The sequence below is a fragment of the Astatotilapia calliptera genome, chromosome 17 (genome assembly GCF_900246225.1).
Source record: "Astatotilapia calliptera chromosome 17, fAstCal1.2, whole genome shotgun sequence".
NCBI lineage: Eukaryota > Metazoa > Chordata > Actinopteri > Cichliformes > Cichlidae > Astatotilapia > Astatotilapia calliptera.
In genome coordinates, this window is record NC_039318.1 from 20,058,353 (window position 1) to 20,084,999 (window position 26,647).

At 41.9% G+C, this 26,647-nt stretch overlaps 1 protein-coding gene across 6 annotated transcripts in view; it reads right to left on the reverse strand.

Moving 5' to 3' along the window:
* Window positions 1-532: 532 nt before the first annotated feature.
* Window positions 533-26,647, reverse strand: part of usp6nl (USP6 N-terminal like) — a 101,820-nt gene continuing 75,705 nt past the window's right edge. For 5 of the 6 annotated variants that reach the window (XM_026148326.1, XM_026148325.1, XM_026148321.1 and 2 more), the window contains 11 exons: window positions 25,845-25,884; window positions 23,542-23,622; window positions 15,144-15,251; window positions 12,941-13,050; window positions 12,236-12,284; window positions 10,593-10,713; window positions 8,322-8,416; window positions 8,108-8,173; window positions 6,932-7,031; window positions 6,692-6,844; window positions 533-3,223 (listed from right to left, as the gene is read on the reverse strand). In XM_026148326.1, the coding sequence (XP_026004111.1) occupies window positions 1,680-3,223; window positions 6,692-6,844; window positions 6,932-7,031; window positions 8,108-8,173; window positions 8,322-8,416; window positions 10,593-10,713; window positions 12,236-12,284; window positions 12,941-13,050; window positions 15,144-15,251; window positions 23,542-23,622; window positions 25,845-25,884 (2,467 nt within the window). In that variant the 3' untranslated portion in view covers window positions 533-1,679. Of the gene's footprint in view, window positions 3,224-6,691; window positions 6,845-6,931; window positions 7,032-8,107; window positions 8,174-8,321; window positions 8,417-10,592; window positions 10,714-12,235; window positions 12,285-12,940; window positions 13,051-14,042; window positions 14,067-15,143; window positions 15,252-23,541; window positions 23,623-25,844; window positions 25,885-26,647 lie in introns of those variants that run through there. The other variant, XM_026148327.1, reaches the window with a different exon arrangement.

The following is a 26,647-nucleotide window of genomic DNA, read 5'->3' on the forward strand; positions in this document are numbered from 1 at the left end:
TTCCATGATCAGCTGTAAGTGGGATTACTCCAAAGTGGAAGTTTTTAGGGTCACTGAGGGCTGAGCATATGCAGAGCACAGTAAAGGTGCCGACACTGCATGTTGCATTTAATTGTTTATAGATGCACTTGAGAGAGCATTGAAGTGACTCCAGAATTAAAATGACATTTTACATTTTCAGGGTTTGCCATTGCTCTCAATTGGCTTTTTGCTAATTGAACGCTGTATACAATAAAGACAACAATATGTGACCGTTACGTGACAGAAGCCTGTGCATTTTCCTTTTACTGCTGATTGCTAAACAAAAATATTCATTAAAGTCCTAGAAGTAAAACCCGTGGCCCCTTTGGAGTGCACAAGAAATTCCATTATCCAGGAATTGTGGTGGTTTGGAAGCTTTCGCAACACTGGAAACTCATTTACAGTGTTTCTCCATGCACTGCATCCTAATATATATATAAAAACACCTGATATCACCCCCCCACCTTTTTTTATTGAGCTGATTTTAAAAAACCACAAACAAATTTAAAGGTTCATTTTCATCCGACCTCTTTTTATTAAGCAAAGTATCAGAATGGACTGCAATTAGTTGTTTCACAACTAAAACAAAACCCAAAGATGACTGAGGGGATGTAAAGAACATTTTAGTACTGTTTGAAAGTACTTGCATCTACATCAGAGTATGAAAAGTAGGTGGGTAAAAATGCGACTCACATTTGTTGCGTGCGTGTGCGCGCGCCGGATGACTGTATGCCAGTGGATGTGACATTGTTGAGAGAAGTAAGACATAATGAAGTTAAGCAACCTTGTACTGAAAGTAGTTTAAAAGCACCTCGGACTCCATGTGCTCGAGATGTGATAACTATGTCACAGCAATTTAAAAAATGTGTTATCAATGGTTACATAACAATCAAGATAACTTAAAGCCATAATTTTTTTTTTTTTTTTTAAAGTATATATTAGCCCTCAAAAATCAGCTGTCTATATGTTGAGCCGCCCAGTTGAAATTAATTAAAAACAAGACTGGCCTGAAGTAATGCAAAAACAAACTATTAGTAATGGACAAAAACTAAAGAAAGCATGGTCCTAAACATGTTTTAACAAAACCTGCTTAAAAAAATTTAAATGGAAATCAAGACACACGGTAACCCGTGTAGCACTGTTTGCTAATTCTACCATTGGTCATATTTCTTTAAAAAGAACATTCACAAGCATATCGAGTTAATTGATCTCTACGGTACATATCTGGAGAGTAAGATATAAAAAAATAAAGATGGAAAATAAATCGGCTCTCAGGAGAAAATTCCCCTGTTACCGATAACTCAAAAAAAAAGAAAAGAAAAAATCTTCTGTACATATCAGACTCTAAAAGATATATTTATATCTTGTCACCTCTTGTTAATGATTTACATCCAAAAATAAAATTAAATCTTCAGTCAGTCTTTTTAATCTTTTTTTTTTAAAGTGATCAGTAAAAACAGCGGCTGGTGGGTCCTGCAACGTTACGATGCAGCGTGACAGTCGGGAGGTCAGTACTTCACACATGAACGACAACGAACCAAAGTAGAAGCCGGTTCCTAACAAAGCTAGGACTACTGGTCGTCTTTACCACAGTGTTGGTGACTACGCCTCAGTTTTCTTTTCTTTTAGTTTTTACAGTGTCTCGTCATATCGTCCTGTCACAGCAGCATGGACTCCTGCATGGCAAACGCCTCCTGTGCGTGCCTGTAGTGTGGTCCTCCAAACAGCTGAGGAAGCTGTTGCCGTAACACAGGCTGCTGGTGCTGCTGCTGCTCTTGGAGTTGCGGTCGGTACTGACGCAGGGCGTCCGGGTTGTCGGGGAAGGTGAACTCTGCGAGGGGCGACATCTGCGCCTTCTGGAAGCTGGGCGAGCGAGGCATCCCACCTGGGGATGTAGGGGGCAACTCCTCCGTTGGCTCCCACTGGAGCCCATCTACACCCTGCTGAGCTGGCAGGTAGTGCGGATTTGGCTCACCCCGCTGGTGTCCTTCGAACCTGTAGACCTGTGCTGTGGAGGTGAGCTGTTGCAGATAGATGGGGGTGGAGCTCCCTTGGTTGTCCAGCTCCAGGGGAGGCCTGGGGTTCCGAGGATTGCGGGCGGAGCTGTGCGTTGGCTGCCTGCGGTAGGTGGCGAAGGTGTTATTCATGAGGGTCTTGTCTGGGGAGAAGCTGTTGGGCTGTCGCTGGGTGGTGGCATACGCTCGTTCTCCATACAATGCACTGGGCGGTGCAGGATATCGGGAGGGCAGAGCATAGAGTCTGTTGTCCACGCTTTGGGTGGGATGTGGAATGGGGACCTCAGTAGTAGTCCTGCCTGGGGAGTGCTGATGAGGTGGGGTATGGAACTGGTTCTTTGGGTCAGGGTAGCCAGTCGGAACATTTACAGGACTGTTGTGAGGAAAACGAGGAGGAAGAGGCTGTCTGGCCATTCTGGGCCCGGGTGCCACGGAGACGACACTCCCAGACAGGCTGGACCCGTGGCTCGGGCTGCCCTGATGCAGGGCTGACACATTGTAGGGTATCTCATTACGAAAGGGCCTCAATCTGGACGGAGGCTTCTCAAGCTCCAGGATCTCGAAGTCCTGCTCCGGCAGCCCTGGTACATTATCATACTGGGAGGCATTGGAGCCTCGGTCGGTGCCGGGGGCGTAGCCCTTGGAGCGTGGCCGGCGGTGAGGCTGAGCGGTGTCATCTGGGCTGGAAGGAGCCGGCGATGGCCCTCGGCTCATCTGAATTTCCCGCAAAGCTTCTAGCTTTGTCTCGGAGGGTTTGACCCACCGGGGCCCAGGCATGTCTCTGCGGGAGCTAGAGGCTGCGTTGGAGTTGTGGTTGGCGATGGCGTGAGCCTTTCCTCCATCCACAGCGGTCATCTGTGGTGTTGGGGTGGGGGCTGACAGTGGTGTCGCCCCCCTCTCTGGTGTGGTGTAGGTGGATTGCTTTTGTGTCTCATTTGAGATTTCACCTGACCCCCTGGAGTGGGTTTCCCTTTTGTCCCCCTTGTGGTGACGGATCCGTTTCTCCAGCGATTCCCGGTGGGCTCGGCTCGGGGGCCGTCCGTCCCGCTGGGGGTCTGGTAGAGGACTTGGCTCCCTGGGGGGCTCGGCTGGCTCCGCGTGGCTTTGACCGTTGGCCACGTGGTTTGCTACGGCTATCTCAGGAGGAAGCTGCCCTAGAGGCTTCTTGGGAAACTCGTCCTCTTTACCTGTAAAAGATCGGAGGGGGAAAAAAAGGTGTAAACGCATTAGAACGCCATCAGGAAACAAAGGTGAGCGGTGATGACTGAACACACTGTGTGGCGCTGGTTCACATCTGATGACGTGTCACAAACGGGCACATGAATTCATGCAACAACACTGCCATAGAGAGTACAAAATAAAGGAGAATACACTCATGAAGACACATAATCACATATCCACAGGCAAAGAGTGGGAGGAGGATAGGGAAAAAAACATCAGAAATAATGTTTGATATAAATTCCCATCATGGGAGACTCAATTAGGAAGAGACACTCTACTGAGCGTGCTCTGAAATTATTAGTCTTTCTACATTTCATTAAACAGTACTCGGCTGCAGTAGTAGCTCCAGGCTTGAAAGGTCATACAGAAATATTTCTTGATTAATGAACCTTCTTAAATGCACTGAGACTTATAAGTACAACTATAAAAAGAGAGAGCGAGTACTCAGCTTCTACAACCAGTACAAGGTTTGACATTAGTACTCAAACTTGCTGCTTTACATCTGAAAGAAATGAGCAGAGCTGACAGGAACACACGGTGTGGGTTATGTGGGTGTTTTAAGGGAAAAAGTGATGACCAGAGTCAGGTCAGGACGACAGCAGCTGGAGGAAGAGGAAGCGCTGTGGGAGTTATCCAGGAAGTCGACTTATTGGACCTGCATCCACAGACTAAAGAGCGTGTGCGTGACGAAATTACCCACTGACCTCGGTCACTTTTGTTCCACCACAAACTGCTTAAAACCCACCGGGGGACAAAGTTAATGTCTTTCACTTATTGAATTTATTGTTTTAATTTAAAGAAATAGAAACTTGGGATTTTCTACAAATTTCAACTGATTAAATTTTTTTTCCTAACCAACTTTTCTGTTTTGTTTTCTTCGTTCATTTCCATTCACGTTTATTAGACGAGCCAAAACACAATCCTCTTTTTCATTCGTGCGTTTTATTAGATAACAAAATACAAATCAAACTTGTGTTTCTTCTGCTACTGCAAGACTACAGCCCTCAATCAAGAGGTTTATACAGTGCTGTGAAAAAGTGTTTGCCCCTTATTAATTCCATAGTTTTTTGCATATTTATCACACTTACATATTTCTGATATTGGAACAAATATCAATATAAGACAAAGATAAGGGAAGAATACAAAACGCAGTTTTTCATTTATTAAGGAGGAAAGACGTTATAAGCCCTTAACCCTAATAACTGCTTGTGCCACCCTTCGTAGCAACTGCAATCAAACTTTTGCAATTACTGACTACGTGTGTTTCACATTGCTGTGGAGGAATTTGGGCCCAGAATTGTTTTAATTCAGCCACACTGGAGGGTTTTCCAGCACAAACAGCCTGTTTAAGGTCAAAGCACATCAATCAGATTTGGGTTTAAGCTTTGACCCGGCCACTCCAAAGCCTTCATTTAGTTTTTTTTGAGCCATTCAATCACTGTCCTGCTCCAGGTCCAAAGTGCTTCAGGACACAAACTGATGGCTGGAGATTCTTCTTCAGGGTTTTGAATCTTAACTGAGGTAAGTAAGGCCTGCAGTTGTTCAGATTTTGTTTTAAGTGTCCTTTAACTTGTGTGATGCAAACAGAAAAGTGATGCCAGTGTAGTGAGCGATTGTTTTTCCAGCATGACTGTAGAAATGCTGCTGTAGAGTCTTTTCACCTCACCTGCTGACAGGTCAGAGGCAAATAAAATTGCTCTTTGAAGTCAACACCCCTGTATTAAATGCCATTTCTGCAGTTTTTGGAAGCAATAAAGAACTCAGAGTACTGAGTAAATTACATGCTGTGGTGATTAAAAAAAACTTAAATTAAGCCAAGTAAACACTCAGAATCATAAAACTGTCAAATCTCACAGTTCAGCCTATTCAGACACAAGGATGCAGATTAAAATAGCCCTGCTGCACAGCAGCAGCACATGTGGCAGCAGATAGCTGTTAAAACATAAGTTTAACAAAAGCCTCCAGTGTTCAAAAAAAGGCCCATTATCTTGTCAGCAGGCAGGAAAGTGAACAGACTACTATTAAAGTTGTGTGGGCTCTGGAAGAAAGGAAAGCCCTTCCTCCTTCAGCTACAGCTGCTGTTATAGAGGTTTATATAGTGTGGCGCAGGAGGAAAGCAACCACACAGGAACCTGGAAAAGACTGTGAAGACAGGTGTAGATGCATTAAGGACCTTTATCTAAATTTACGGCTGTGCCTTTAAGTAACATTAGCACAAATGCAAGGTTAATTTAGAAGATGAGGAATTTTGTCTCTAAAACTAAAGTTCTCCACACAGAGTCATGCAATACTTTTAGTTTCCCACCAGATGGCGCCTTATATCATCAATTTTACATCTGCAGCCACATTGTACGGTAGTCAAAACAAAAAGGAGAAGGGGATCAAAAACTAAAGGTAAGAGATGAGCTAACCATTGAAGGACTCCAAATAAGCAGCAAAGCAAGTCTGAAATATTATGCTGGAAGATCAGTTTGTGACAGAAACAAAGAAAAATAAACCCGAGTGCTGCGGGACAGACAGGCGACAGACAGGACGGACTGACTGTGGGACAGATGGACAGAGACATGGAGAACGAAGGACCAGTCAGGATAGCCCACCGGTTGCTGTTGTAGGAGGGAATGTGGCCGCCGCTCACAGCCACACTTTTGTTGTTGTTGGCTTACATTGTTTGAAAGAAGAAGGGAGAGAAGGCAGATTAATGAGGAGACAGAGCAGGATTCGAAAAGCACAGAGCACTTATCCCGGCTGAAGTTGGGTTATAGGGTAAGTAAATCCAGATAAGGGAAAGAAACCCTGGATATGTTACGCTTGCTTAGTGGTACAGAGCCCAGGCTGAGTGAGAACCTACATAGACACCAGTTAGTTTGTTTGTCAGGGCACCGACTAACTCTGACTAATGTGTCTATTTTTGTGTAGTTGTTTTTTTCCCTTTCTTAGTGGTAGCTCACTCATCTTGTGGACTTCAGGTGGACCCTCAGAGGATCTTCATGTATGGATAGAGCCACGCTAGTACCAGCTTGGGTGTACGCTGATTCTTTGATTCCCTTTGGCCTCTTGATTGTGAACATCTCAAACAATTCTCTTACATTTTGCCACTAAATAGAACAATTAAGAAAAGTTGGAAGATGTTTCTATTTCCAAATTTATAGAACTAAATTGCTTTTTCTCCTGACCAACAGATGAAGTAGATCATAGATTGAGTGTACAGCGATATCCTCAAGAGTAAAAGCGTAAAATCTGACATTTGGCTTGGATTTGTTTGTCACATTTGCACTAAAAGGGCAACTGGAGGTGAGGTTTCTGGAATTGTTTGTGCATAGAGGAACTTTTGTCACTCTCCAACACAAGTTTAAAACCAACTGGAGACTGATTTACTTGAGAAGAGCAGACTTTTTGATAATTTATAGAAAATGGATTGTTTGGTGCAGAAGTACCTGGTGCGGGCAGCTCCAGCTTCGCCCTCCTGAGCTCTGTCATGGACGCCTGCAGCTGCTCGATCACAAAGTCGTCCTCGCAGAAGAAATCTTTGGACAAAGTCACCTGCAGAAACTCCACCAGCTCCTCCATGGACAGCTTCATCAGGTGCTCTGCAGACACACACACACTCACACTGATGAGAAGTGTTGTGAGGGGTGAAATCAGCTGGTTTCAGTTTGTGGAGGAAACGGTCTTACTCTTGTGCAGTTTGAGGAGCGTGTAGGACATGGCAGGCAGCACTCTTTCACCCTCCAAGATATAGATGTCCCAGATCCTGAGGGTCAGTGTGAAGGGAGTCTGACCACGAGCAGAACGAAAAGTTAGACGATAAGTTACTGAAGAAGGTAATTTATCTATATTTTTGTGACTGTCAGCAGTTGCCGTGAAAAAAAAAGAACCTCTTACTTTACTGGGAATTATTTTAAAGGAGCACTGATTACTCTAACTTACACAAAACATAATCGTAATCTTTTAAAAATCCTAAATACTGCATGCATGCTACGACCTCCAAAAGCAGCCGTAGCTTTGCACGTGCAGCAGACTCTGAGTCAGCGATGGGTCAGTGTACAGTGCTGCTTTTTGTTGTGATTACCAGTCAAAAGGAAAAAGAGAAGTGATATTAGTCGTCACAGCTTTCTTGTTGAAAAGGAGTGGGAAAATGTCCCGGCATGGTCTCGTCAGTCATTCCAAAAGCTTGTTCAGTCACTAAAGGCGATTGAGTCTTTGCAGCTTTTGGAACTCTTTTAAAAACATATTTAAATCATGCGGTTTGCCATGACTGCTGATCCTTTTATCCTCTTTAATATCCAATATATTCATTTGTAACCTTTCATATTTGTTGCTTTCATTACGGTTCAGAGCTTTGTAACTTTCTTTGAAAGTCTTGGTTTTAAAGGTGCTTTATAAATACAAATAAAGTAAAAATCCACCACTGACAGGCTCCTAAACCTCTCACATTCCTGGCGATTAAAAGCTGTTTACGGGCTGTCAGAAACGTGTTGGGTTGGTTGGTTTTAATCATTGAATTGGAGCAGCTCATTGGCTGAAACCAAGTAGAGAAATCACAGCAATGGTTGTTAATAATAAAAAATTATTCAATAACTTCAGTTACTGATTATTGGGTTTCTCTCTTCAGCATAAAGCACATTGGATGGATGGATTCACAATTATCCAGGCTTGGCATCAGGAGTACACTAGCTTATAAAGCCCTGAGGCTGGGAGTCATGAAACCCTTCACGTGTACAGGTGCCAACAACCTTATGATGGAAATACCCAGCTTATAAGTTAACCAAGTTACGTTGCTGCTCTTCTACATGTCTTCATAGATCCTTTTGAAGGTTGTGAGATCATATCTTGCTTGTAACTGCACTCACTCTGTCCAGAAAGCACTGGAAGAACCACTTCATGGTGTAGAGACTGGTGAACACCTCTTGGTTGTCCTGCAGCAAACAGAAAATGGTGACAGAGTGAGGATTAAGCAGCCACCTCTGAGGGATTAAAGGTTTCATTTCTGGCACTATGACTGGCTGGTACGTCATGCAGCACTTGCTTCATTATTAATTGTCACACAGGTCTCGTGTTTCTCACCAGGTGCTGTTTCAGTTTGGGCATCATCTTCTTGAGGATGCGGTCGTGGTGCTCCTGGAAACGCATCAGCTTCGGGAAACCAGGGACAAAAAACCCTGAAGGTGTGGAGAAAAGAGCCGTAATGATGATCATCCCTTAAACTCTGTATGTAAACTTACACATCTGTGTGTCCAGATTAGAGATGGCACGATACCACTTTTTTATGTCCGATACCGATATCATAAATTTGGATATCTGCCGATACCGATATGAATCCGATATAGTGTTTTTTGTTTTTTAAATATCTTGCTGCATTTTGTATAAGTTCATACTCAAGTTTAAAACAACAACTACACTAAAGCTATTCTGTTATACCTGTATGCAAAAAAAATATATTTCATAGTTCAGCAATACTGATCAATCTAATAAACTTAAACCTACACCATCCTCCCTATTCTGGTATTTTAAAGAGTACTTAGCGTAAATATTAAGCAACCTAACTAACAGGGTTCCAACTCCCAGCAACAACAAAAATAAATAAATAAAAAATAGGGAACCACCCCTCACGCTCCACCTCATGATGCTTAATCGACGTAATCAACCTTAATTTGATGCAGTGTGAAAAAAAATGCACAGAAATCAATTATTTTTCAAGAAATATTAAATAGATTCAACATCTTTCTTCAACAAAATTGCAGACTGCACAGATGGTACCTTCCCAAAGGAAAAAGTACTATAGCTTACTAGGGTATATATATTAGACTTAATAGTTACTATATACAGTAATTGACTTCTATTCATTTTGCATCAAATTAAAACTTTGGGTGTCAGATAATTATTTATTAAAAGCTAGACATTTTAAATGAGAATAAGAAAGAAAAGTATGTCTTTGTGCCCCCTTTTCCCTGTTAATGCCCTATCGGCCCCCCTGGCTAAACTTTGCTAGATCCGCCCCTGCACAGTTACCAGCGTCAGCTACGTAGAAAAAGATCCTGGAGTAGAAAGTAATATTAAATACATTCTAACAACAGCTTATCAAGCTTAAACGTGCTGCTGTTGTTCAGCCGCTGGTTTCCTCTTTCTGGTGCAAAATGGGCCAAAAACAAACAAGAGAGACGGACTCGCTACAGAAAAGCCGATCAGCTGATCATTAAGCAGTTTCATGATTGAAGTAGCAGCAAGAAGAGGCAGTCGTTTGTTAAGCTTAACGCAGGAATGCTTTACAAACATTCAGAGATGGACTTACACACGTGCTTTACTTCTCTCGGGATAACTTTGTCGGAGATGAAATGCCGGGTTGCTAGCGAAGCTCCAAATGCTATCCAGACCACTGACAGGTCCCGCATGCCACAGCCGCTCTATCACGTGATGCATACTGCTCCGACGTGCTAACCTGAGGTGAGTTACGGTGTGTTGCAAGTTTTGTGAGGTGCTTTCGTGATATTTAATGGATCGGATTACATTTTTTATTTTTCTCCGATATCCGATCCAGTAATTTAGGTCAGTATCGGACCGATACCGATACGTAACATCTCTAGTCCAGATGTTTAAAGTTAGATTCATGAGCTCACTGCAGCAGCATGTGTGCTGCTAATTTGTCCTGAGTGCTTCCTCAATGATGCCTTTCGCTGATAATTTTATCGCTTAACGCTTGATAAGACTGGAGGAGGTCCAGAGTCGCTCAAGGTCATTTCAGTGCAGAGACCAGAGTCAGTTAAACACTCTAAATGTCAAAAATGCAAATCTGGCAGCTGTGGTCAGAAGATTCGTGCCTTAACCTGACATAACAGATGGTTTGTCACCTTCTGAGCAGCTCTGTGGAAACAGGAAAAGGCCAGGCATGTTTTTTTAAAGAAGAACTTGGCAGATGATCTGAACCCTCTGTGACAGCAATTTTAGGCCAGTAAATTCAAACGTGGTGATTACACAAAGTGCAACGGACAATCAAAGTTTGTCTATGCTGAGGATTTTTGTAGTTTGACATCTGAACTCCACTTTAAGGAGTCAGCATGCAACACTCAGGCTGCAGGAGCTGTGCACACTGAATTCAGTACAAGCGGTCTGCACATCATGTGCAAGAAACTTCCTCTTTTTCTTTTCTTCTGCACATTCAGTTACAGTTCTTGTTTAGTTTAACCATTAGTGGAGTGGCTGTACATTCCAGCTTCTGTGTCAGGAAGCTTTACTTGGCGATGAACATGAGAACAAAAGAGTTGAAAGAGAAGTATATAAATACGACCACAGGCTGCACTTTGAGAACCCTGAGCCTTCAGAAACAGGTGCGCACGTTACCGTGCATGGCGTGCTTCTGCCCAGACAGCAGTTTGACGAGAGCCCAGAAGGCGTCCTCTTCATTCATGTAGATCAGCAGCAGAGCTGTGATCTGACTCATGCCCTGGCAGTAGCCCACCTCCTGCAAACACACATCAATCAGCTGAGGGGAAACAACAACGGAGCCATTCTTTGCTTTACTTTTGTAAACTTGGCTTAACTTAATTTACATACAGTTCCTTTATTTGAGGTGAAACACTGAGATAGTTTATAGTGAGATAATTATTAAAGGATATACAAACTTTGATAAAGTAATATCTGTAAGTGCAGATAAGTCATCTCCATCCATTATAGAAATACTTTGGTGACCTAACAATAAATCTGTAGTTCAGCATTTTTCAGCCCTGCTTCATTATTATTACACACAAACTAACACCACTGTTATCACCATTAGACATATATTATTTTATTATGTTGAATCGAATGGCAAACTGTGGGTGTCAGGGTTCACTGTGATATTGTGATACTGGGACACTTGGAATGGTTTTCATTTTTCCTTTAAACATTGCCCAATTATACATTTCATATCTGACATCTATATGTCGTCTACCTCTGAAATATGAGGGATCAAAAGTGTTGGAGAAAAAACTCTTAGCTTAGTTCACCTCTGTGTGTTTCAGGAGGTTGTAACTCTGAAAGAATTCACAGCACGAAGGTAAAACTGGAAAAGTTACTGTACTTCTTCTTCTTCCCTACTTCAGGGATGACAGTGAGTTGATAAAGTTGAATAATAATCAAGAATTATCTTTTTAAAGGAAGACTATTTTAAACATCAGCGGGAAATGATTTCAACATTGCAGTAGGGTAAATTTAATGTGAACTTTGAAGGCGACGTCGATGTCAAAATCAAACTTTACTAACTTAATATTGTTTTTACCCCAATAATCTCACTAGACTACAGTTTTCACTCCAGGTACTACACAAGTATTACCATTTATTGTTATTAGGTTAGTAGTTTAGTAGGTTACCTACTGTTACTAAATGGTTTTATCTTTTTAGTACTTTTATTAAAAAAGAAATGATTGTTGTTACTTCTTTTGGTAATATCAAGCTATTTACTTAATTAGTGTTTCACATTGTTAATAGACTATTACAGTTTTATTATTAAAGCCAGACCAATTTTTAAGACTGACACTGAAACTTGGTAATTTAAAAATCAAATATATCAGCTGATATATATTTATTTTCTCCTGAAACATTTGTAACCTGCAGTTTAAAAATAATCGTTTCATTGTCGCTCACACTCGCCCCGAGTCTACTCGGATTAGCTGCTTGTTGTATTTGTGGCTCCAAACAGGGGAAGTTGCAGAGTGCCCTCTGGTGGACAAACTATGCAACACTGGCTGAAGGGTTTTTCTCTTGTTTCTTGTTTACTTTTTACATTTCTATATATCAGCCAATATAAATGCAGTTATATCAGCAAGTACTTCATATGAGCCCCACTGACATACCAGGTTTTACCTAGCTGTAATAAAAAGTGTTACCAATATTGCTACAATAACAAAATATTAGATCGGTGCCTTCGTGTGCACCTTTATTGTCTTCAGTGAAAATGTTACAACTCAAAGTCTTCAGGACGCTAAAAGCGAGCTTGGATGACTCACCGTGTTGTACATGGAATAGGCTGTGAGGACATGGAAGAGTGCCTGCTGCCTGAAAGCACAAACAAACCACAGTTCATACAAAAACTTTAATAAACACACTTCAGTGGCGTCTTTGGCTTCAAGTTAAGATGGATGCATGTGGCCTGGAGCTGCACACCAGCCTTGATGCTGAGTTGTGTCGCTGCAAAGCATGAATGCACTTCCAAATATCAGAAAAGCAGTGTGAAAAGGCAAAACAGCGTTAACGGGTACAGGTCTTTCCTCAGAGTCACGCAACAAAGCGGAAGGCAGAGCAGAAAGGGGACGTGAGATCTCTCACTTCCACACTGGAGAAGCCGCCTTCTCCTCGCAGAGAGTGAAAATGCATGCATATCTGCAGATGATTACTGACTCCCGTTGTGTTTGTGCTCTTGTTACTTTTACTGAGATTACGTGTCAAATAGCGAGAGCTGTCATTGTTCTTGGGCTTTGTGACAGTGAAGTGAAGGCTCGTTGTATCTTCCCCCATGCAGGCACATTTATGTACAAGGTTATGTAAATTGAATTACTCAGGAACTGAAAGGCTCCTTAAAAGGCACACAGGAAACTTTTAAGCTCAAAAATGCAAAGCTGCTTTAAATAAGCAACACAACCAACATTGCTGCAGCTGTGTGCAATGAACTTGCAGATGGTTGCTTGGATGTAGTAAAATGTGAAAGTACCCACTTGACATCATAGCGATGCATGAACATGATGTGGTCCCTGTAGGTTCGGTTCACATCCAGGTCGATCTGCCGGATGTCGGGGGATATTCCTCTGGCTCTGGCCTTCAGTTTCTGAAAACAGCCACAAAACAAAGAATGAATTCAAGCAGAAGTGCCATTTAGTACTAAATAGCAGGCATCTGTGTCCACAGAGTTTGTGGGTCCACCTTGCTGATCGAGCTTTCGAAGCCTCAGCTGATAACTTGGCACCCAACCCTCACTTCTGGCTTTAAAAAATAATAAACACTAGCGCTGAGGCTTCAAAATGCACAGTAGGGTCATATTATGATATCACTGCTATAGAAACGTCTTGCAAGAAAACTGTGCCAGCTGAAGGTGAAAAAACTCACTTGTTTCCCCACTTGAGGTGACCCCCCCCCCCAAAACCCAAACAAACAAACAAACAAACAAAATGGTCAAGTAGAACCAGACTACAACAGAGGAGAAGCTAGCAGCAGGTAATGTGTGACCTAAAGGAAAACAAGCATCTCAGAGCGTGGCTGGATCACTCCATAGTTGCACTCTGTGTTACAGGAAGAGCAAATAGTGGATGGAAATTAATGCTAAGATTACAGGGTGATGAAGGAGGGCTCTACGCAGCTGGTTAAAAGAGAACAGATAAAACATCCCATGTACTAAATATTTTTCACTTTTTTTACACGACAATATTGTTTCAGGGTGAAGCAGCAGACTTAGGTGTGAGCGATGGATGAGAGCGAGGCTGCTGCCTTAGGCTACGTCCACACGTACCCGGGTATTTTTGAAAACGCAGATTTTTATATGCGTTTGCACCTTTCGTCCACACGTAAACGGCGTTTTCGGTCACTGAAAACGGAGATTTTTTTAAAAACTCCTGCCAGGGTGGATAATTTTGAAAACTCCCTTTTTGCGTTTATGTGTGGACGCAGCGTCAAAGGTGTGCCCATTTTTTGACGTCACACTGTGCGTCAGGTTATTGTTTCGGGGAATATTAATTTCTACAATGGCGGACTTAGACAAAATACCATTACTGTTAATTTTACTCTCTGCAGTGTTTAAATATATACATACATATATATACATACAGTTACTGTCCCTCCACACATAGGACTCAGTTCTGCTTCTATGCGCCATCTTTTTTTACTCTTTCCCACCCAGGCTGACTTCTGATTGGCCAACATTTCTACACTGATAGGAATATAGCGCCACCTGCTGCTTTGGCATGTTCCTAGCAGCGTTTTCCTTCGTTTTTGGCTTTTACGTGTGGACAGGATTTTTTTTTTTTTTTTTTTAAAAACAAAACGAAAAATCTCCGTTTTCAAAAAAAACAACCCGTGTACGTGTGGACGTAGCCTTATTTTCAATAATGCTCTTCTTCTAGAATAATTACCTGATTTAGATGTTATGCAACCCCAGGCTTTAGTGGAGTTTGGTTAATTGGTGTAGGTGTGAATGGTCTCTGTGCGTTTGACCTGCTACAGATTGGTGACCTGTCCTGTTCTAAAGCATGTTTTACCTTCACGATCTTGAATGAAATGATCTAAATTGGTAAAATGAATAAAACCTCTAAACTTAATCTTAAATATTTATTCTGTTGATTTTTTTGCATAGATTGTTGCAACTTTCCTTGATATCATTTTTTCTTACTGACAGTATGTAATGCTAACTACAGACAACAAAGTTTGGGTAATAAATGTTTAAAAAAAACAAACCAAACACGACTAAATTACACCTCCTGAAATCTGATGGATTATTGTGGACAGAGCTGCCCTGCTCACAGGGGAGAAATCTTCTCTTTTTCACTTTATATTTTCCACATCATTTAGTGCATGTGGCCTAACTCATAATTAGACCACTTCCCAGCCAATGAAGGCAGTGATATATTGATCTTGCTAGCTAAACTTTCTAATGCGATCCAAACTTTATGCAGCAGTGGTGAAAAACCCCCAAAAAGATCTTTACCGTGTGCCGGAGCAGGTCGTGCAGCTTTGCACAAACACGATTAAACTTCCAAAGCTGCTGCTTGGCCACAATAACTCTGAAGCTCAGTGAAATCAAATAAAGCCGAGGTGTTCGTCAGCTCGCTTATGAATCTTTATGAGGCTCACGTTTTGATGAACGCTGCAGACATTTTATAAACTTGAGCCTGAGAGACAGTGTTTAGCTGAGAGTTCCTAGAGTGATACCTCATAGAAGTCCTTCTTCTCCTCCTTTATTTTGGGTATATCGAGCAGCAGACACCACACCTCCCCTCGGAGCTGCAGGGGGATTCCCTTGTAGATCCTCCTGAGCAGCTGGAAGGAAACAAATAGCAGGAGGTCATCGTTAGCAACCTTCAAAAAGGAACTTTAACCTCAGACAATCACTCCACATTTAGGCCATCAGAAGGGCCGTGCAAGGTTTAGTCCAACAAAACATTAAATGTGAAGACAGGATGAATGTGGTGGTTCTTTCTTTTCCTCTGCATATTCAGCATAAGGCGATAAGCTCACAAAGCCTCATCTGTGACTTTAACAGGTGTCACCGTGCTCTTAGGATCATGGCCTCAATCTTTTGTGAAGCACTTCAGCTGCAGATCTCTGGTTAAAAATATTAGTCTAATAAAGTGTGAAGTCTTGTTCTGGGAGCCTTTCACATTCACTCTAATTTCTGGATTATTGAAACTCAGTTTTCATCTCCTCTGCCTTCACTTAGTCCAGAAGTCACTCTCATAGATCTCAGCAGTGAGGTTCAGGCTATAATGACAGCACTCATGTTCTGATTAGGAGGCATAATACTGTAAAATCCACAGCAGACTTACTGTGAGCTCGATTATATGTAACTGGTATGAACCACAAATCAGTTTGATGTCAAACTTGTTATAACAACAACAAAAAACAATTACAAGAACTGCTCTACCCACAATCCTAAAACTGAAACAGCGCCCCTGATTGGTGGAGATTGTGGTTACCATGGAAACCTTTAAGCACAAAGCTTTAGAAACATTGAGAGTGACAATCACAGCCAGGAACAAAGTGCTGTAGCATACTGACACACACCCCACAAAAACCTGTCAAATAAACTATTATCCAACACTGACAGCAAAAAGGATTCAGCTCAATGATTGTGCAAAGTCTTTGCAATGCATCATGGGACGAGTAGTTTCTTCACTGTTAAAACTAATAATGTAACGTTTGTATTTTTGACTTTTTGTGTTGTGTTTTTTTTTTTATCCAGTTAAAATCTTTTTATGGTCCTGACTCAGCCTGTAGCTGGTTTCAATGTTAGTTCATATCAGCATTTTCTAAAACATCAACAGAGTACATACAGAGGAAATTCACTTCCATTAAATTATGGTGATTTGAAGGATCTAATTAGCTTTTTTCTTTACTTTCATCTTAAGTTATTTTTAGTTTATTCAACTATACTGCAAAAATGTAACTATGGCAACACATTTTCTTTGTACTTTTATGTTGACAATGTTGTTTTAATCCTCATTTTTAAAGGTCTAGTTTGTTTAATACCTAGTTTGTTTTTATTGATGTATTTCTTGTTTTTAGCTTTAGTAAAAAAAGCCTTTTAACGTCCGTGCTCTTAGCTAAGCTGGCTCATTTTTAATTGTCCTCTATCTCACAGCTGGCTACAGACGAATAGCTGGACTGTAAACACACACACACACAAAACGTCAGCCAAGAAGAACGTCTGAAATGATCCATCCACAATTAATACTTTGCTGTGTGTGACTGGATTAAGTTTTAAAAGTCTGCTTAATTAAAAGCTTCAGAGGAAGAAGATGAGGGCTAAACTCTTTTTGGGCGCTATTAAAAAGACGAGAGCCTCGTTCAAAACGGGAGACGCCTGGACCCGGTACATGTGCTAGCCTGTGGCTGGGATGAGTAAAAGAGGTCATTAAACCACTGACACTCCACCAAATGAAATACACGACCAAACTGAGTAAAATTCCACATTTCTCTGACTTTGAATGTCATTGGGAACATTTTTAATAATCCAAATACACCAAACAAGGATATGTTCCGCATTATAACTTAAACAGGAAGTTGCACTGCATAAACTAGTGATTTAAACAAACACACGGACAGGAAACACCAAGTTGCATGGCCGTAGCTGCAGTCCACTGACATGTAACTGGGGCATCTGGCAGCTGCCAAAAATTACACAGAATACAGAAACCTTCCCTCATCTTGTCAAAGCTGTCAGACAAACACAAACAGTGCGTGCCTGAATGTACGCTGCACCCTCCCTGAGAGAAAGCAAAGGGCTTTGGAAGGTGAACCACGACCATCTGGCTGGATGCACACGGAGACTGCGGGCAGTGAGAAGTCTAGATAGAATAGACTGCTATGCATGCAGAACAGTCCAGAGTAATCCAGTGTCGACAAAGAGATGGGAAATCAGTCAGACTCCGGCTGAGGGAGATTAAGTCTTAAAAGGCAAACTGCTGGAACAGCAAAGCTAATCGCAGCAGTGAATTCTCCGTCTCCACCTATTAAAACCCAGCCAGCCGTGTGCGTGTGCACAGGTGACTGACAGCGGAGGCAAACGGAAAGGATGGTAGAGTGTTAGGAGGCAGCACTAAAAACATCCGAAGACTAATCGCAGCACCTCAGTGTTCGGTGCTTCCCAAAACGAGCCAATCCCCAGAGACGCAACTTTGAAGCGTGTTTCCTCTCGCACGCCCACACTGATGACTTGTGTCTATCCGCCATGTTGCAGTGAGGTTGTGTGTTTAACCTCTTCATATTTTTCTAATATTGTAGTTTTATCTTAATGTGACAAATCCATATTTGTGATTGGTCAGATGCTGACTTAGATGTTGATGCTGAGGGAAGGAACCCTGGACCCCGTCCCTCTTCTGAGGGCGGCTCTTCCGAAAATAAAAGCTGTGCTGGAAGCTGATTGGAACAAAAACATCAATAGTTAAACTTCTAGTGAGGGCTAAAACATTTAACTTGTTTTAGTCTACACAGATCTCAAATAATTAAAGCAAAGCATTCTGCAGAGTACAAAATATTGCAGCAAAAGTGTTTATTTACATTTTATTTCTGAATCTGAACCTGTTTTTGTTGCTTTACAAGAAACACAGACGCAGAGGGAGTCGGGCCAGATTTACATGTACGAGCTGAGAGTAAATCAGGAGCCATAAATCAGACCCCATCTGTAACCTCGCGTCACATGAGTGTGATGCACTGATGTGTGTGTGTCTGTGTGTGTGCAGCTGGTGTGTTTTCACATTTAAAGGTCTGAGTGGTGTGTGTGTGTAAGATCTGAGAATTAATGACATTTAGTTGGGTGTGTGTGAAGTGTCCAAAGCCTCCACTCCATCAGCCTCCTACCCACCACACTTGGGACTCGCTTGTTTCTAGTGCAACAGCCTTGTAATTAGGTTCTGATGAGCGAGTCAATGAGCGCATCTGTTACACTAATCATCCTCCGAGCACGAGTGTGTCTGTGTGCCTACATGTGTGTCAACATTTACATTGAAAGTGTGCTGTTCACGCTTTGGTTTGCGCTCATCTTCTGCACAGACAGAACTCGCTGTGTGCATGGATTTAAAATATGGAAGGAAAACATTGGGGGTGCTTAAAAATAAGACCTTAATTGGTATTAAAATGTCTTAAAATCCTCCCTTTAAAGTCTTAAAAATGACAAATCTCTCACATTGTAACCAGACTCTGAATCTGCACACTTTTACCTGCATTACATTTAGTTATGACTTATTTAGTTTTGGTTAATTTAAAGCTGGACTTGAGCCTCCTTACACTAAACAAGTTCTTCCAGCAGAGTTAAAAACATGCTGAAGTTGAGATAAATTAAGAACAAAATTCTATTTTTCTTTTTGCTACAACTACAAATAATGAGCTGCACATTATTGTGGCTTCAATTTATGGATCTGTGCTGGCAGTGTTTTTCCCTCTGAAGCTAAAGAGGTCATTTCTGCAGAGTACAGCCTGCAGCAGTGACGGCCTGTATCAAAAACTGGCGTTTCTTCTCCAAGTTGTTAAAAATGTGTCGTTTGACACGGACGCCTTAACCCAGCTGGTTATGATAACAGTAAAACAGGTCTCGTCACAGAGTGACAGAGTTTGTATGAGATCAGCAGTTGGATTGGGATGGTGTGGGATCTGTTGTGGTGGAGAGCTGAGCATAACAGTAAAGCTGTCGATTTACTGGTCAGGCTACGTTTGCACCCGCACCTGTGGTCCCGAGCTCTGAGTAGTGACTGAAAGACTGAGATTGAAGGAATGGTTGGGCTCTTCCTTAGCTAGAGGGTGAGCAGCTCGGTTATTCATGAGGGACTTGGAGTAGAGCTGCTTCCCCTCCACATTAAAAGGATTCAGTTTAGGTGGCTCAGGCATCTGAACAGGATGCCTCCTGGACGCGGCATTTCGTTGGAGAGGCATTTCGGGCATGTCATACCAGGAGGAGGCCTGGGGCAGAGTCAGGACTCGCTGAAAAGATTATCTCTCGCCTGTTTGGGAAAAACTTCTTGCCATCCCAGATGAGCAAGAGGTGGCTGACGTGAAGGAAGTCTGGGCTGCCTCCACAATCCAAGTCAAGATGAGCGGTAGGAAAATGATAACTATATGGTCTCAGCACACAAAAGAACACTTTTAAGTGCACTCAAGAGTAACTTCAAAATGTACAGGGTAAATGTTGTGAAGAGGCATACTGTAACTCTAACCGAGTTAAAGTATGTGTGTGAGAATGCATTGCTTGTGCTATGTACTGCACTACAGCAGCCTGGACAGCAGTGAGCTTTTCAAGACTTGTTGGCAATGATGGAAACTGAGAATGATTTTTACAACACATTTGCCAAACATTTTAACTTTTAATACTGCTTTAAAAGTTGTAATATGAGGCGGGCTCCATTTTAAGGGAAGGGATAGTTCAGTAGGTAGAGTGGTCGCCCCGTGATCAGAAGGTCGGGGGTTCGAATCCACTCAACGGCTACCCTAAGGTACCCCTGAGCAAGGTGCCGTCCCTACACACTGCTCCACGGGTGCCTGCTTAGTGGCTGCCCACTGCTTCTCTGAGTGAATGGGTCAAATGCAGAGAAAAACAAGTAATTTCCCCACGGGGATCAATAAAGTATCCATTATTATTATTATTTTAAAGTGCAATCAAAATGGGCCTGCCAGCACCAGTGTGTGCAAAGAAATTTTATACCTAAAAATCCTGTTGGCAGTTTGAAATATACCAAATTTAATTAGCATGGATCCACCTCAGAGGCTGTTTGCCTTCCTGAGTTTTCGGGTCATAAGCTGCTACTTTTTCCCCACACTGTGAACACTGCGGCTTATACTGATGTGCGGCTAATGCTAATGCATATTTTTTTTCATGCAGCCAAAAACATTTTGCCTGGTAACAGTAGACCAATAAAATTGTTATGTAGTATATATACGGTATATATTTTTACCGGCTGTTAAGAGACGCTGTAATGTTGTTTGTGCACTGTTCCGTAAAAAACCACAAGCAACGTATGTGTGTTACTGATACGTACGTATACTTAAAGGTAGCCGTGTTACAGGCGCTGTTCCAGGAAAAAAAGCATTTGCAGTATGTATTTTTGTATGTTACCATATCGTTTATGTTACCTTGTTTATGTTACCTTACAGATTAAATTAAATGTTAAAAATCCTCACGTGTAGTATTTCTGTGTAAATATCTCATATTATGAGTGAAACGCATACGGCTTAAAATCCGGTGCGGCGGATTTTGTACAAAGTACAAAATTGATTTTCTTTCTAAAATTAGAGCATGCGGCTTTTAATCAGGTGCGCTCTGTAGTCCGGGAATTACAGTAATTGGCTTCACATTTAACACCGGCTCCTTGATGGAGCCTCTTTGTGTGGACCCACACCTGAGTGACTGCTGTTGGATATTAATAAAGTCTCCCAGCTGCCGAACGAAGCCATCATATTAGCTGTTTTACAATTCCTCATCATATTCCCAAACACAACCACAAACATCCTCAAGATTCCACTTCCACCACAGCTTTTCTGAAGAACACCACTTCCTGTGGTGACCAAGCAGTTACTGTGAAGTACTGGACTGGGGCACAGCTATAGTCTTAGAAGCCAAGATTTCAGAACATTTGCTGCGGTATAATTACTATAATGCTAAACACGATAACCGTAAGGAGGATTGGTCTTGTGTGGCTGGTGGGGGTGGCTCAAGGGGAGCTTATGACTGTCTTACATCTGCTCTCATACTTTCAAACTGCGGGCTAAATGTTCTCACAGCAGTTGGCAAGTATGGAAATAAAATAAGAGGTATATTGAGCGTGACCCGTTTCCTCGCCGAGCTGACGGCACGCTGCTGACTGACAAAGTAAAAGAAATATCCCTGAAGCTGAGATGAAGAAAGAAAGGGTGGAAGAGGGAAGCGGAGGAGGCGATGTTGAGTGATGTGATGGATCGAGCTAAATGTTCTCTCTGCGTCCTTGGCTGTAACTTGACTTGAAAATGGCTTTGAAATAAAAGGGAGGCAAAACCAAAAAAGAAGCAGAAGGAGAGTAAAAAAAAGGAGCCTAAGAGCGCTCTTAGTGCCAGCAGTGAGTGCATTTCAAAGGACCAACACACCTCAGTAATCCCTGCTGAATTCATGCATACAAATGAAGCACTGCGGGGAACACCACAAAACAACCTGGACCTTAGAAGGCACCAATGAAGACAGCCATAGCTGATACCTGCCCCCCTCCAGCTGTCCTCCAGAGACATTCAGCTCCTCTGTATCAGCCGGACTGCAGCAGAGGGCAGAAGTGGACTTACATTAGCTCGGGAAGATAAATGCTGGAATGTGGCTCAGATATTTAAGGGTGGATTTGATGTGTGTTACTTTATCATTCGTGGTCATTTTGAAGCTGCACAGAAGACTGTTTTTATATTTAAAGATGAAATGACCGAGTGCAGTAAAGCAGCCTGTTGGTTTCTAATGTGGAAAACTCTGGACCTTGCTGTATTAAAGAGGACATAGTATGTTTACTTTTATTTTCTACAAATATACAGTTACAATGGTGAATGTTTATGTTAAATAAAGCAATTTTTTCATTCTGATCAGAAAACTCACAAAAACCTTTTACACCGACCATAAATTATCTAAAAAGAACGCAGATTTTCAGAAGGAGGTTTTACTGAATTCCTCTCACCATATGTTGGCCAAAAAGTTCTCTTAGAAATATTAAAAGAACAAACCTGACTTTTATCAGAACGGGGCTCAAGATCTTTCTGGGAAAGTCCAGACCCTAAACAGTCTAACACATGGACGCAGCCACTCTCCTTGGCTTCAGACGTCTGTAGTGCAACACAAAGACAAATTCCCAGTGCACAAACCTGTGAATGCTCCTCATCTACTCAGAGAAGTTTGGACTCTTCAACTGTAAACCCCTGAAACTACTCGGTCACAGCCAACAATGAAGTTCAGGTCAGTTTGAAACCAAAGCTGATGCTTGCCCTTTGGACAAGTCGAAGACGAAATCGCAAAGTAAGAGTTTAGAAGGAGACGTCTTTGGAAGGGTCTAAAAACAGCTGCACTGGAAGCCGTCTGAACTAGCGAATAAGAGCACAACTCGCCCCAAAGGGCTTTATTAACAATACGGTGAAATCAGCCTGCATTTATAACAACATGGTGATTATCTGACCTTTGACCTATGACCTTGAAGAATTACATACTAAAATGCTGTATTTTACAATCTTTAATCATATCATTGGAGCAGATCTGGCTGAAAACTCTGGCTTCTACAGGCTGTAAAAACTTGAGATTTCTAGTTTTTCCACGTCTGCTCTGACTTTGAACTTGATGTCGACCCGATTTTCACCATAATTAAATCAGCCTGAGCTGTTCTTGCTACCATGACACAAATTTGAACAAGATATCTTGAAAACTGACTAGACTGCCAACAAACAGACAGACAAACAAACAGACCCTATTACATACTCCCGCCCTGTTTAAATGCTGCTTAACTGTGCAGTCCCTCACATTAAGTGTTTTATTCTTCTCAAGAACATTTGGGGATCCATTAAAATGTAAAATGGTCAGACGAACAATAGTGATGACTGATCGTCTACTAGACGAGCCGTACGCGTCCCTAGTTTTGATGTGCAGAAGAAGATGAGTTTAACCAACAGACAATTTAAATCAGGATTTCATTTTATTTATTTACTCATTCATATTTTTTTAAATGCCAGAACTTTTTGATCATGTCACGTATGACTGATTTAACTTTGCAGGTTTTAAATCCAGCCTCAGATGCTTCAATAGAAGCCTTCAGCCCATCGACTGCAGCTCAGTGTTTGTGTAGCTGTAGCAGAGGGCGAGTGCCTGCCAATCATCTCTTGCGACACCGTCTAGCGGCTGGCGAATCGATGGCCCCCGCGGACACGCACTACTATTAAAGCAGCTATTAATAGCAAAGTAACAATCTCAGAAGCCACATTGTGCTCATGTTCTACACGTGTCAGGCTAGAACTGCATCAATTAAGGCCAATTTATGGTCTTTGCATCTGTGTTCAGGACAGCTGTGGACAGCAGGGTGCCACACGCTCCTGCTCATAATGAAATCAGTGCTGTCAAAAGGAGAATCACCTTCTCACTGTTCTTGTATTTATCCCAGTTCTTCAGCATCTTCAGCCATTTGGTGGTCCTCTCCACCTCCGTGTGTTTTTGCTGCAGAAACAAGAATGAAAACATTAATAAGTTTCCCCTGCAGCTGCACTCGGGTCCACTGGGAACCACAGTGAGAAGAGAACAACATGCAGGTCATTATTTTGTATGTTCAAAGGCGTTTGGAGCTGTTCAGATGCTTTAATTAAAGCCTTCTGCAGATGCTGGTTTGTCTTGTTCGACTTTTGCACATTTCATGAACACAAGCATTCGTGAAAGAACCAGTTTTTACATCAAAACAAAGCATATTTATCATTTAAAATCAGAATTTCAGTAAGTTTTGTTCTCACAGCTTTGGGATTAGAAATTGGGCTTTTACTATACCAAATAAGTCACTTGTTTAAGTGTTTTATTCATTTCATTTTGATAAATTTGTTTTTCTTCAGTATGGCATTTTGAAATTAAAAACTACATTTTTCCCTGTAGTTGCATAGAAAACTGCGTTCTATTTGACTGTACGTCCAACACCTCAGAGTATCCTTATGTAACAAAGAACATGAGGATACTCTGAGGTGTTGGACGTGACTAGAAAGAGTTTCTATTTTTAGGCAAACACTAAAGGAACAAATATACAGTATATACGATATACTGAAACAGCTGACAGGGACTACATGTTAACTGCGTCTGGTGTGAGCAGAGGAACTGATTTTAAAGAATAAAAAACCCAAGGCTGGTACACTCCTTTGTTTTCTTGAACAACACTGAGGACGAAGGATGAAGATTATTGCTCTGGTTTAGTGGTGTGCTGAGTGGGAATTTTTCAGAGACTGAGGAATCTGTTTGGAAGCTGGCTTTGTTTTAATTGTTGGTAAAATTATGGATGGAGTTTCCTTCCCCTTGAACCTGCAGACAGGTGACATGCTAAAGTAAAAAGCTGAGCATGTGGCCCCTGTAGTGAGGGGCTCTGATTTTTTCTTGCCATGGATCCTCTCATCTCAGCCTATTAACATTTCCAGGTTTTTAATTAATAAAGTTCTACCAAAGCTGCTGGCATTGTTAGAAGAAAAGGTGCCCAATGGCATTACCAACACAGTTTTTATCTCTCCAAACTCGTCATTTTGTTGTACTTCATGCCAAACCAAATCTTCTCCAGTGGGATGTAAACCAGAGTCTACTGGCAGTCAAACCAAAAAGTTCCCTCCAAATTTCCCTCCTAACGCAGACTGTACGTTTCTAAATTCGGCATATTCCTGGAAATTAATTTACTCCTCATTTAAATGTTAGGAAAAAATCTAATATCTAAAAGGCAGAAAAATTGAGTCTAGTCTAATGGCAATACAAACAATGTGTGTTTAGGAGCTGTATGAAACCACTGATCACGATCTTGGGATTTGAAACTATGGTTAAATGGTTAACTCTGGTTAAATGAATGATGCTGACGGGCAGCTGTAGGTCTTGCAGGCTTGCGTCCACACGCCTGTGCAGAACGCATTTACGCATCGTTCTGCTCAAGCGCTTTTACAGCAGTTCGCTCTGACGCAGCAGATGAATGCATGAACCATGCAGCTTGCATTCTGCCTCACTTGTTAACCGGGAGAGGAAGGCCCGGCCGTCTGCCGGGGTCACATCCAAACATCTTTGAACCAACAGGTAACTGCTCATCTGCACTAAGATACAAATAATACGTCGAGTCACTGCGCTAATCTGGGACTCTTGTCTCTTGGGTATCTGCAGGTAGCATTTCATGAATTACACAACACTGTTTGTAATCTCTGAGCAGGGGTGTGAAACAAGGCCCAGGGACCCATGTCAACCAGATGAACACCAACTGGGAGATTCTGGTTGATCAAGCAGCTTTCTCTACACCCAACACCAACTGAGGGAATATCTTTTGGGAGAATAATGTTCATCCGTCAGATCGAATTCAACAGACTTTGAGATCATTGCCAAGGTGGCCCGGCACCTTACTAACCCATGTGTAGGTTTCCCATTTTTATTAGGATCGACCCAGATCTTTCTTTTTTTTTTTAACCTCTGGGCCAGTCACGCAACACTAAGCAAGAACTACAACAAAGGGTTTCCTGTGTCCCGTGCTTCAATCTCAAACCAAACCGGTCTATCTTATTATATTCTCAGGGTTTTAATGCAGGGGAAGTGAAAGCAGGAACATGAAATGTAATTTTCTGATTTGCGTAGCTGAGAAATAGCTCTTTTTTTATTATAAAAATGCCCCAAAGCTGCACAGATGGATTTGTTTAAAAACAACGAGAAGCAACACCTCTCACCTTTTCCTCCACCGAGTCGTAGGATGGAAGTTCAGTCTCACTAAAGAAAGGAGAGGAAAGCAGAAGAAATTAGTAAGGAAAACAGCTGGAGGAATGAGATCTTAAGCCTCTTAACCTCCAAGTTTTTAGTTATGAATCATAGTTGATATATTTTCCTTCCAGAAAATACTTTCTTTTAAAGAGTTCATCTCACTCCCTGACTGTTATCAGTAGGAGGGAACATCACATATGTCAGTGGTCACACAAACAGGAAATAACAGATTGGACATTCCTTAATCTTGTGTCTGTTTATCAGAAGTTAGTCACTGGAGAATAATCTGGTTTCAGCTCAAGTTGAAACCACTCTTACCATGCCTCGACCCCTTGGTCACTTCTGCTCAGAGTCTGGTTTCGAATTATGCAGGAGCTTCCAGTTCAGCCGTATATCTGCTTTACTTTGTGAGGAAAGGATGACACCTCGCCCATCGTTGCCTCAATTTGGTTTACATTGTAAGGTAATGACCCGACAATAATACAGAAAAATCCCCAACAATCACACAATCCCCTATGAGCGTGCAGTTGGCGACAGTGGGAAGGAAAAAAATGCATGAACCAATATCTACTAAAACCTTTACTTTTAAACCAGCATTAACCCAGTATTAACCAGGACAACTATTTATCATTTCTACATGTACAGACTAATAGCCCTGTATGGTGGCTTCCATTCTAACCACGTCTTTTAGAGATCTAACCAATGCAGAACAGTTAGTGGCTGAAAATGTTACAGCTAGCACTGTTAAAGACAAGCTACATAAGATTAAACC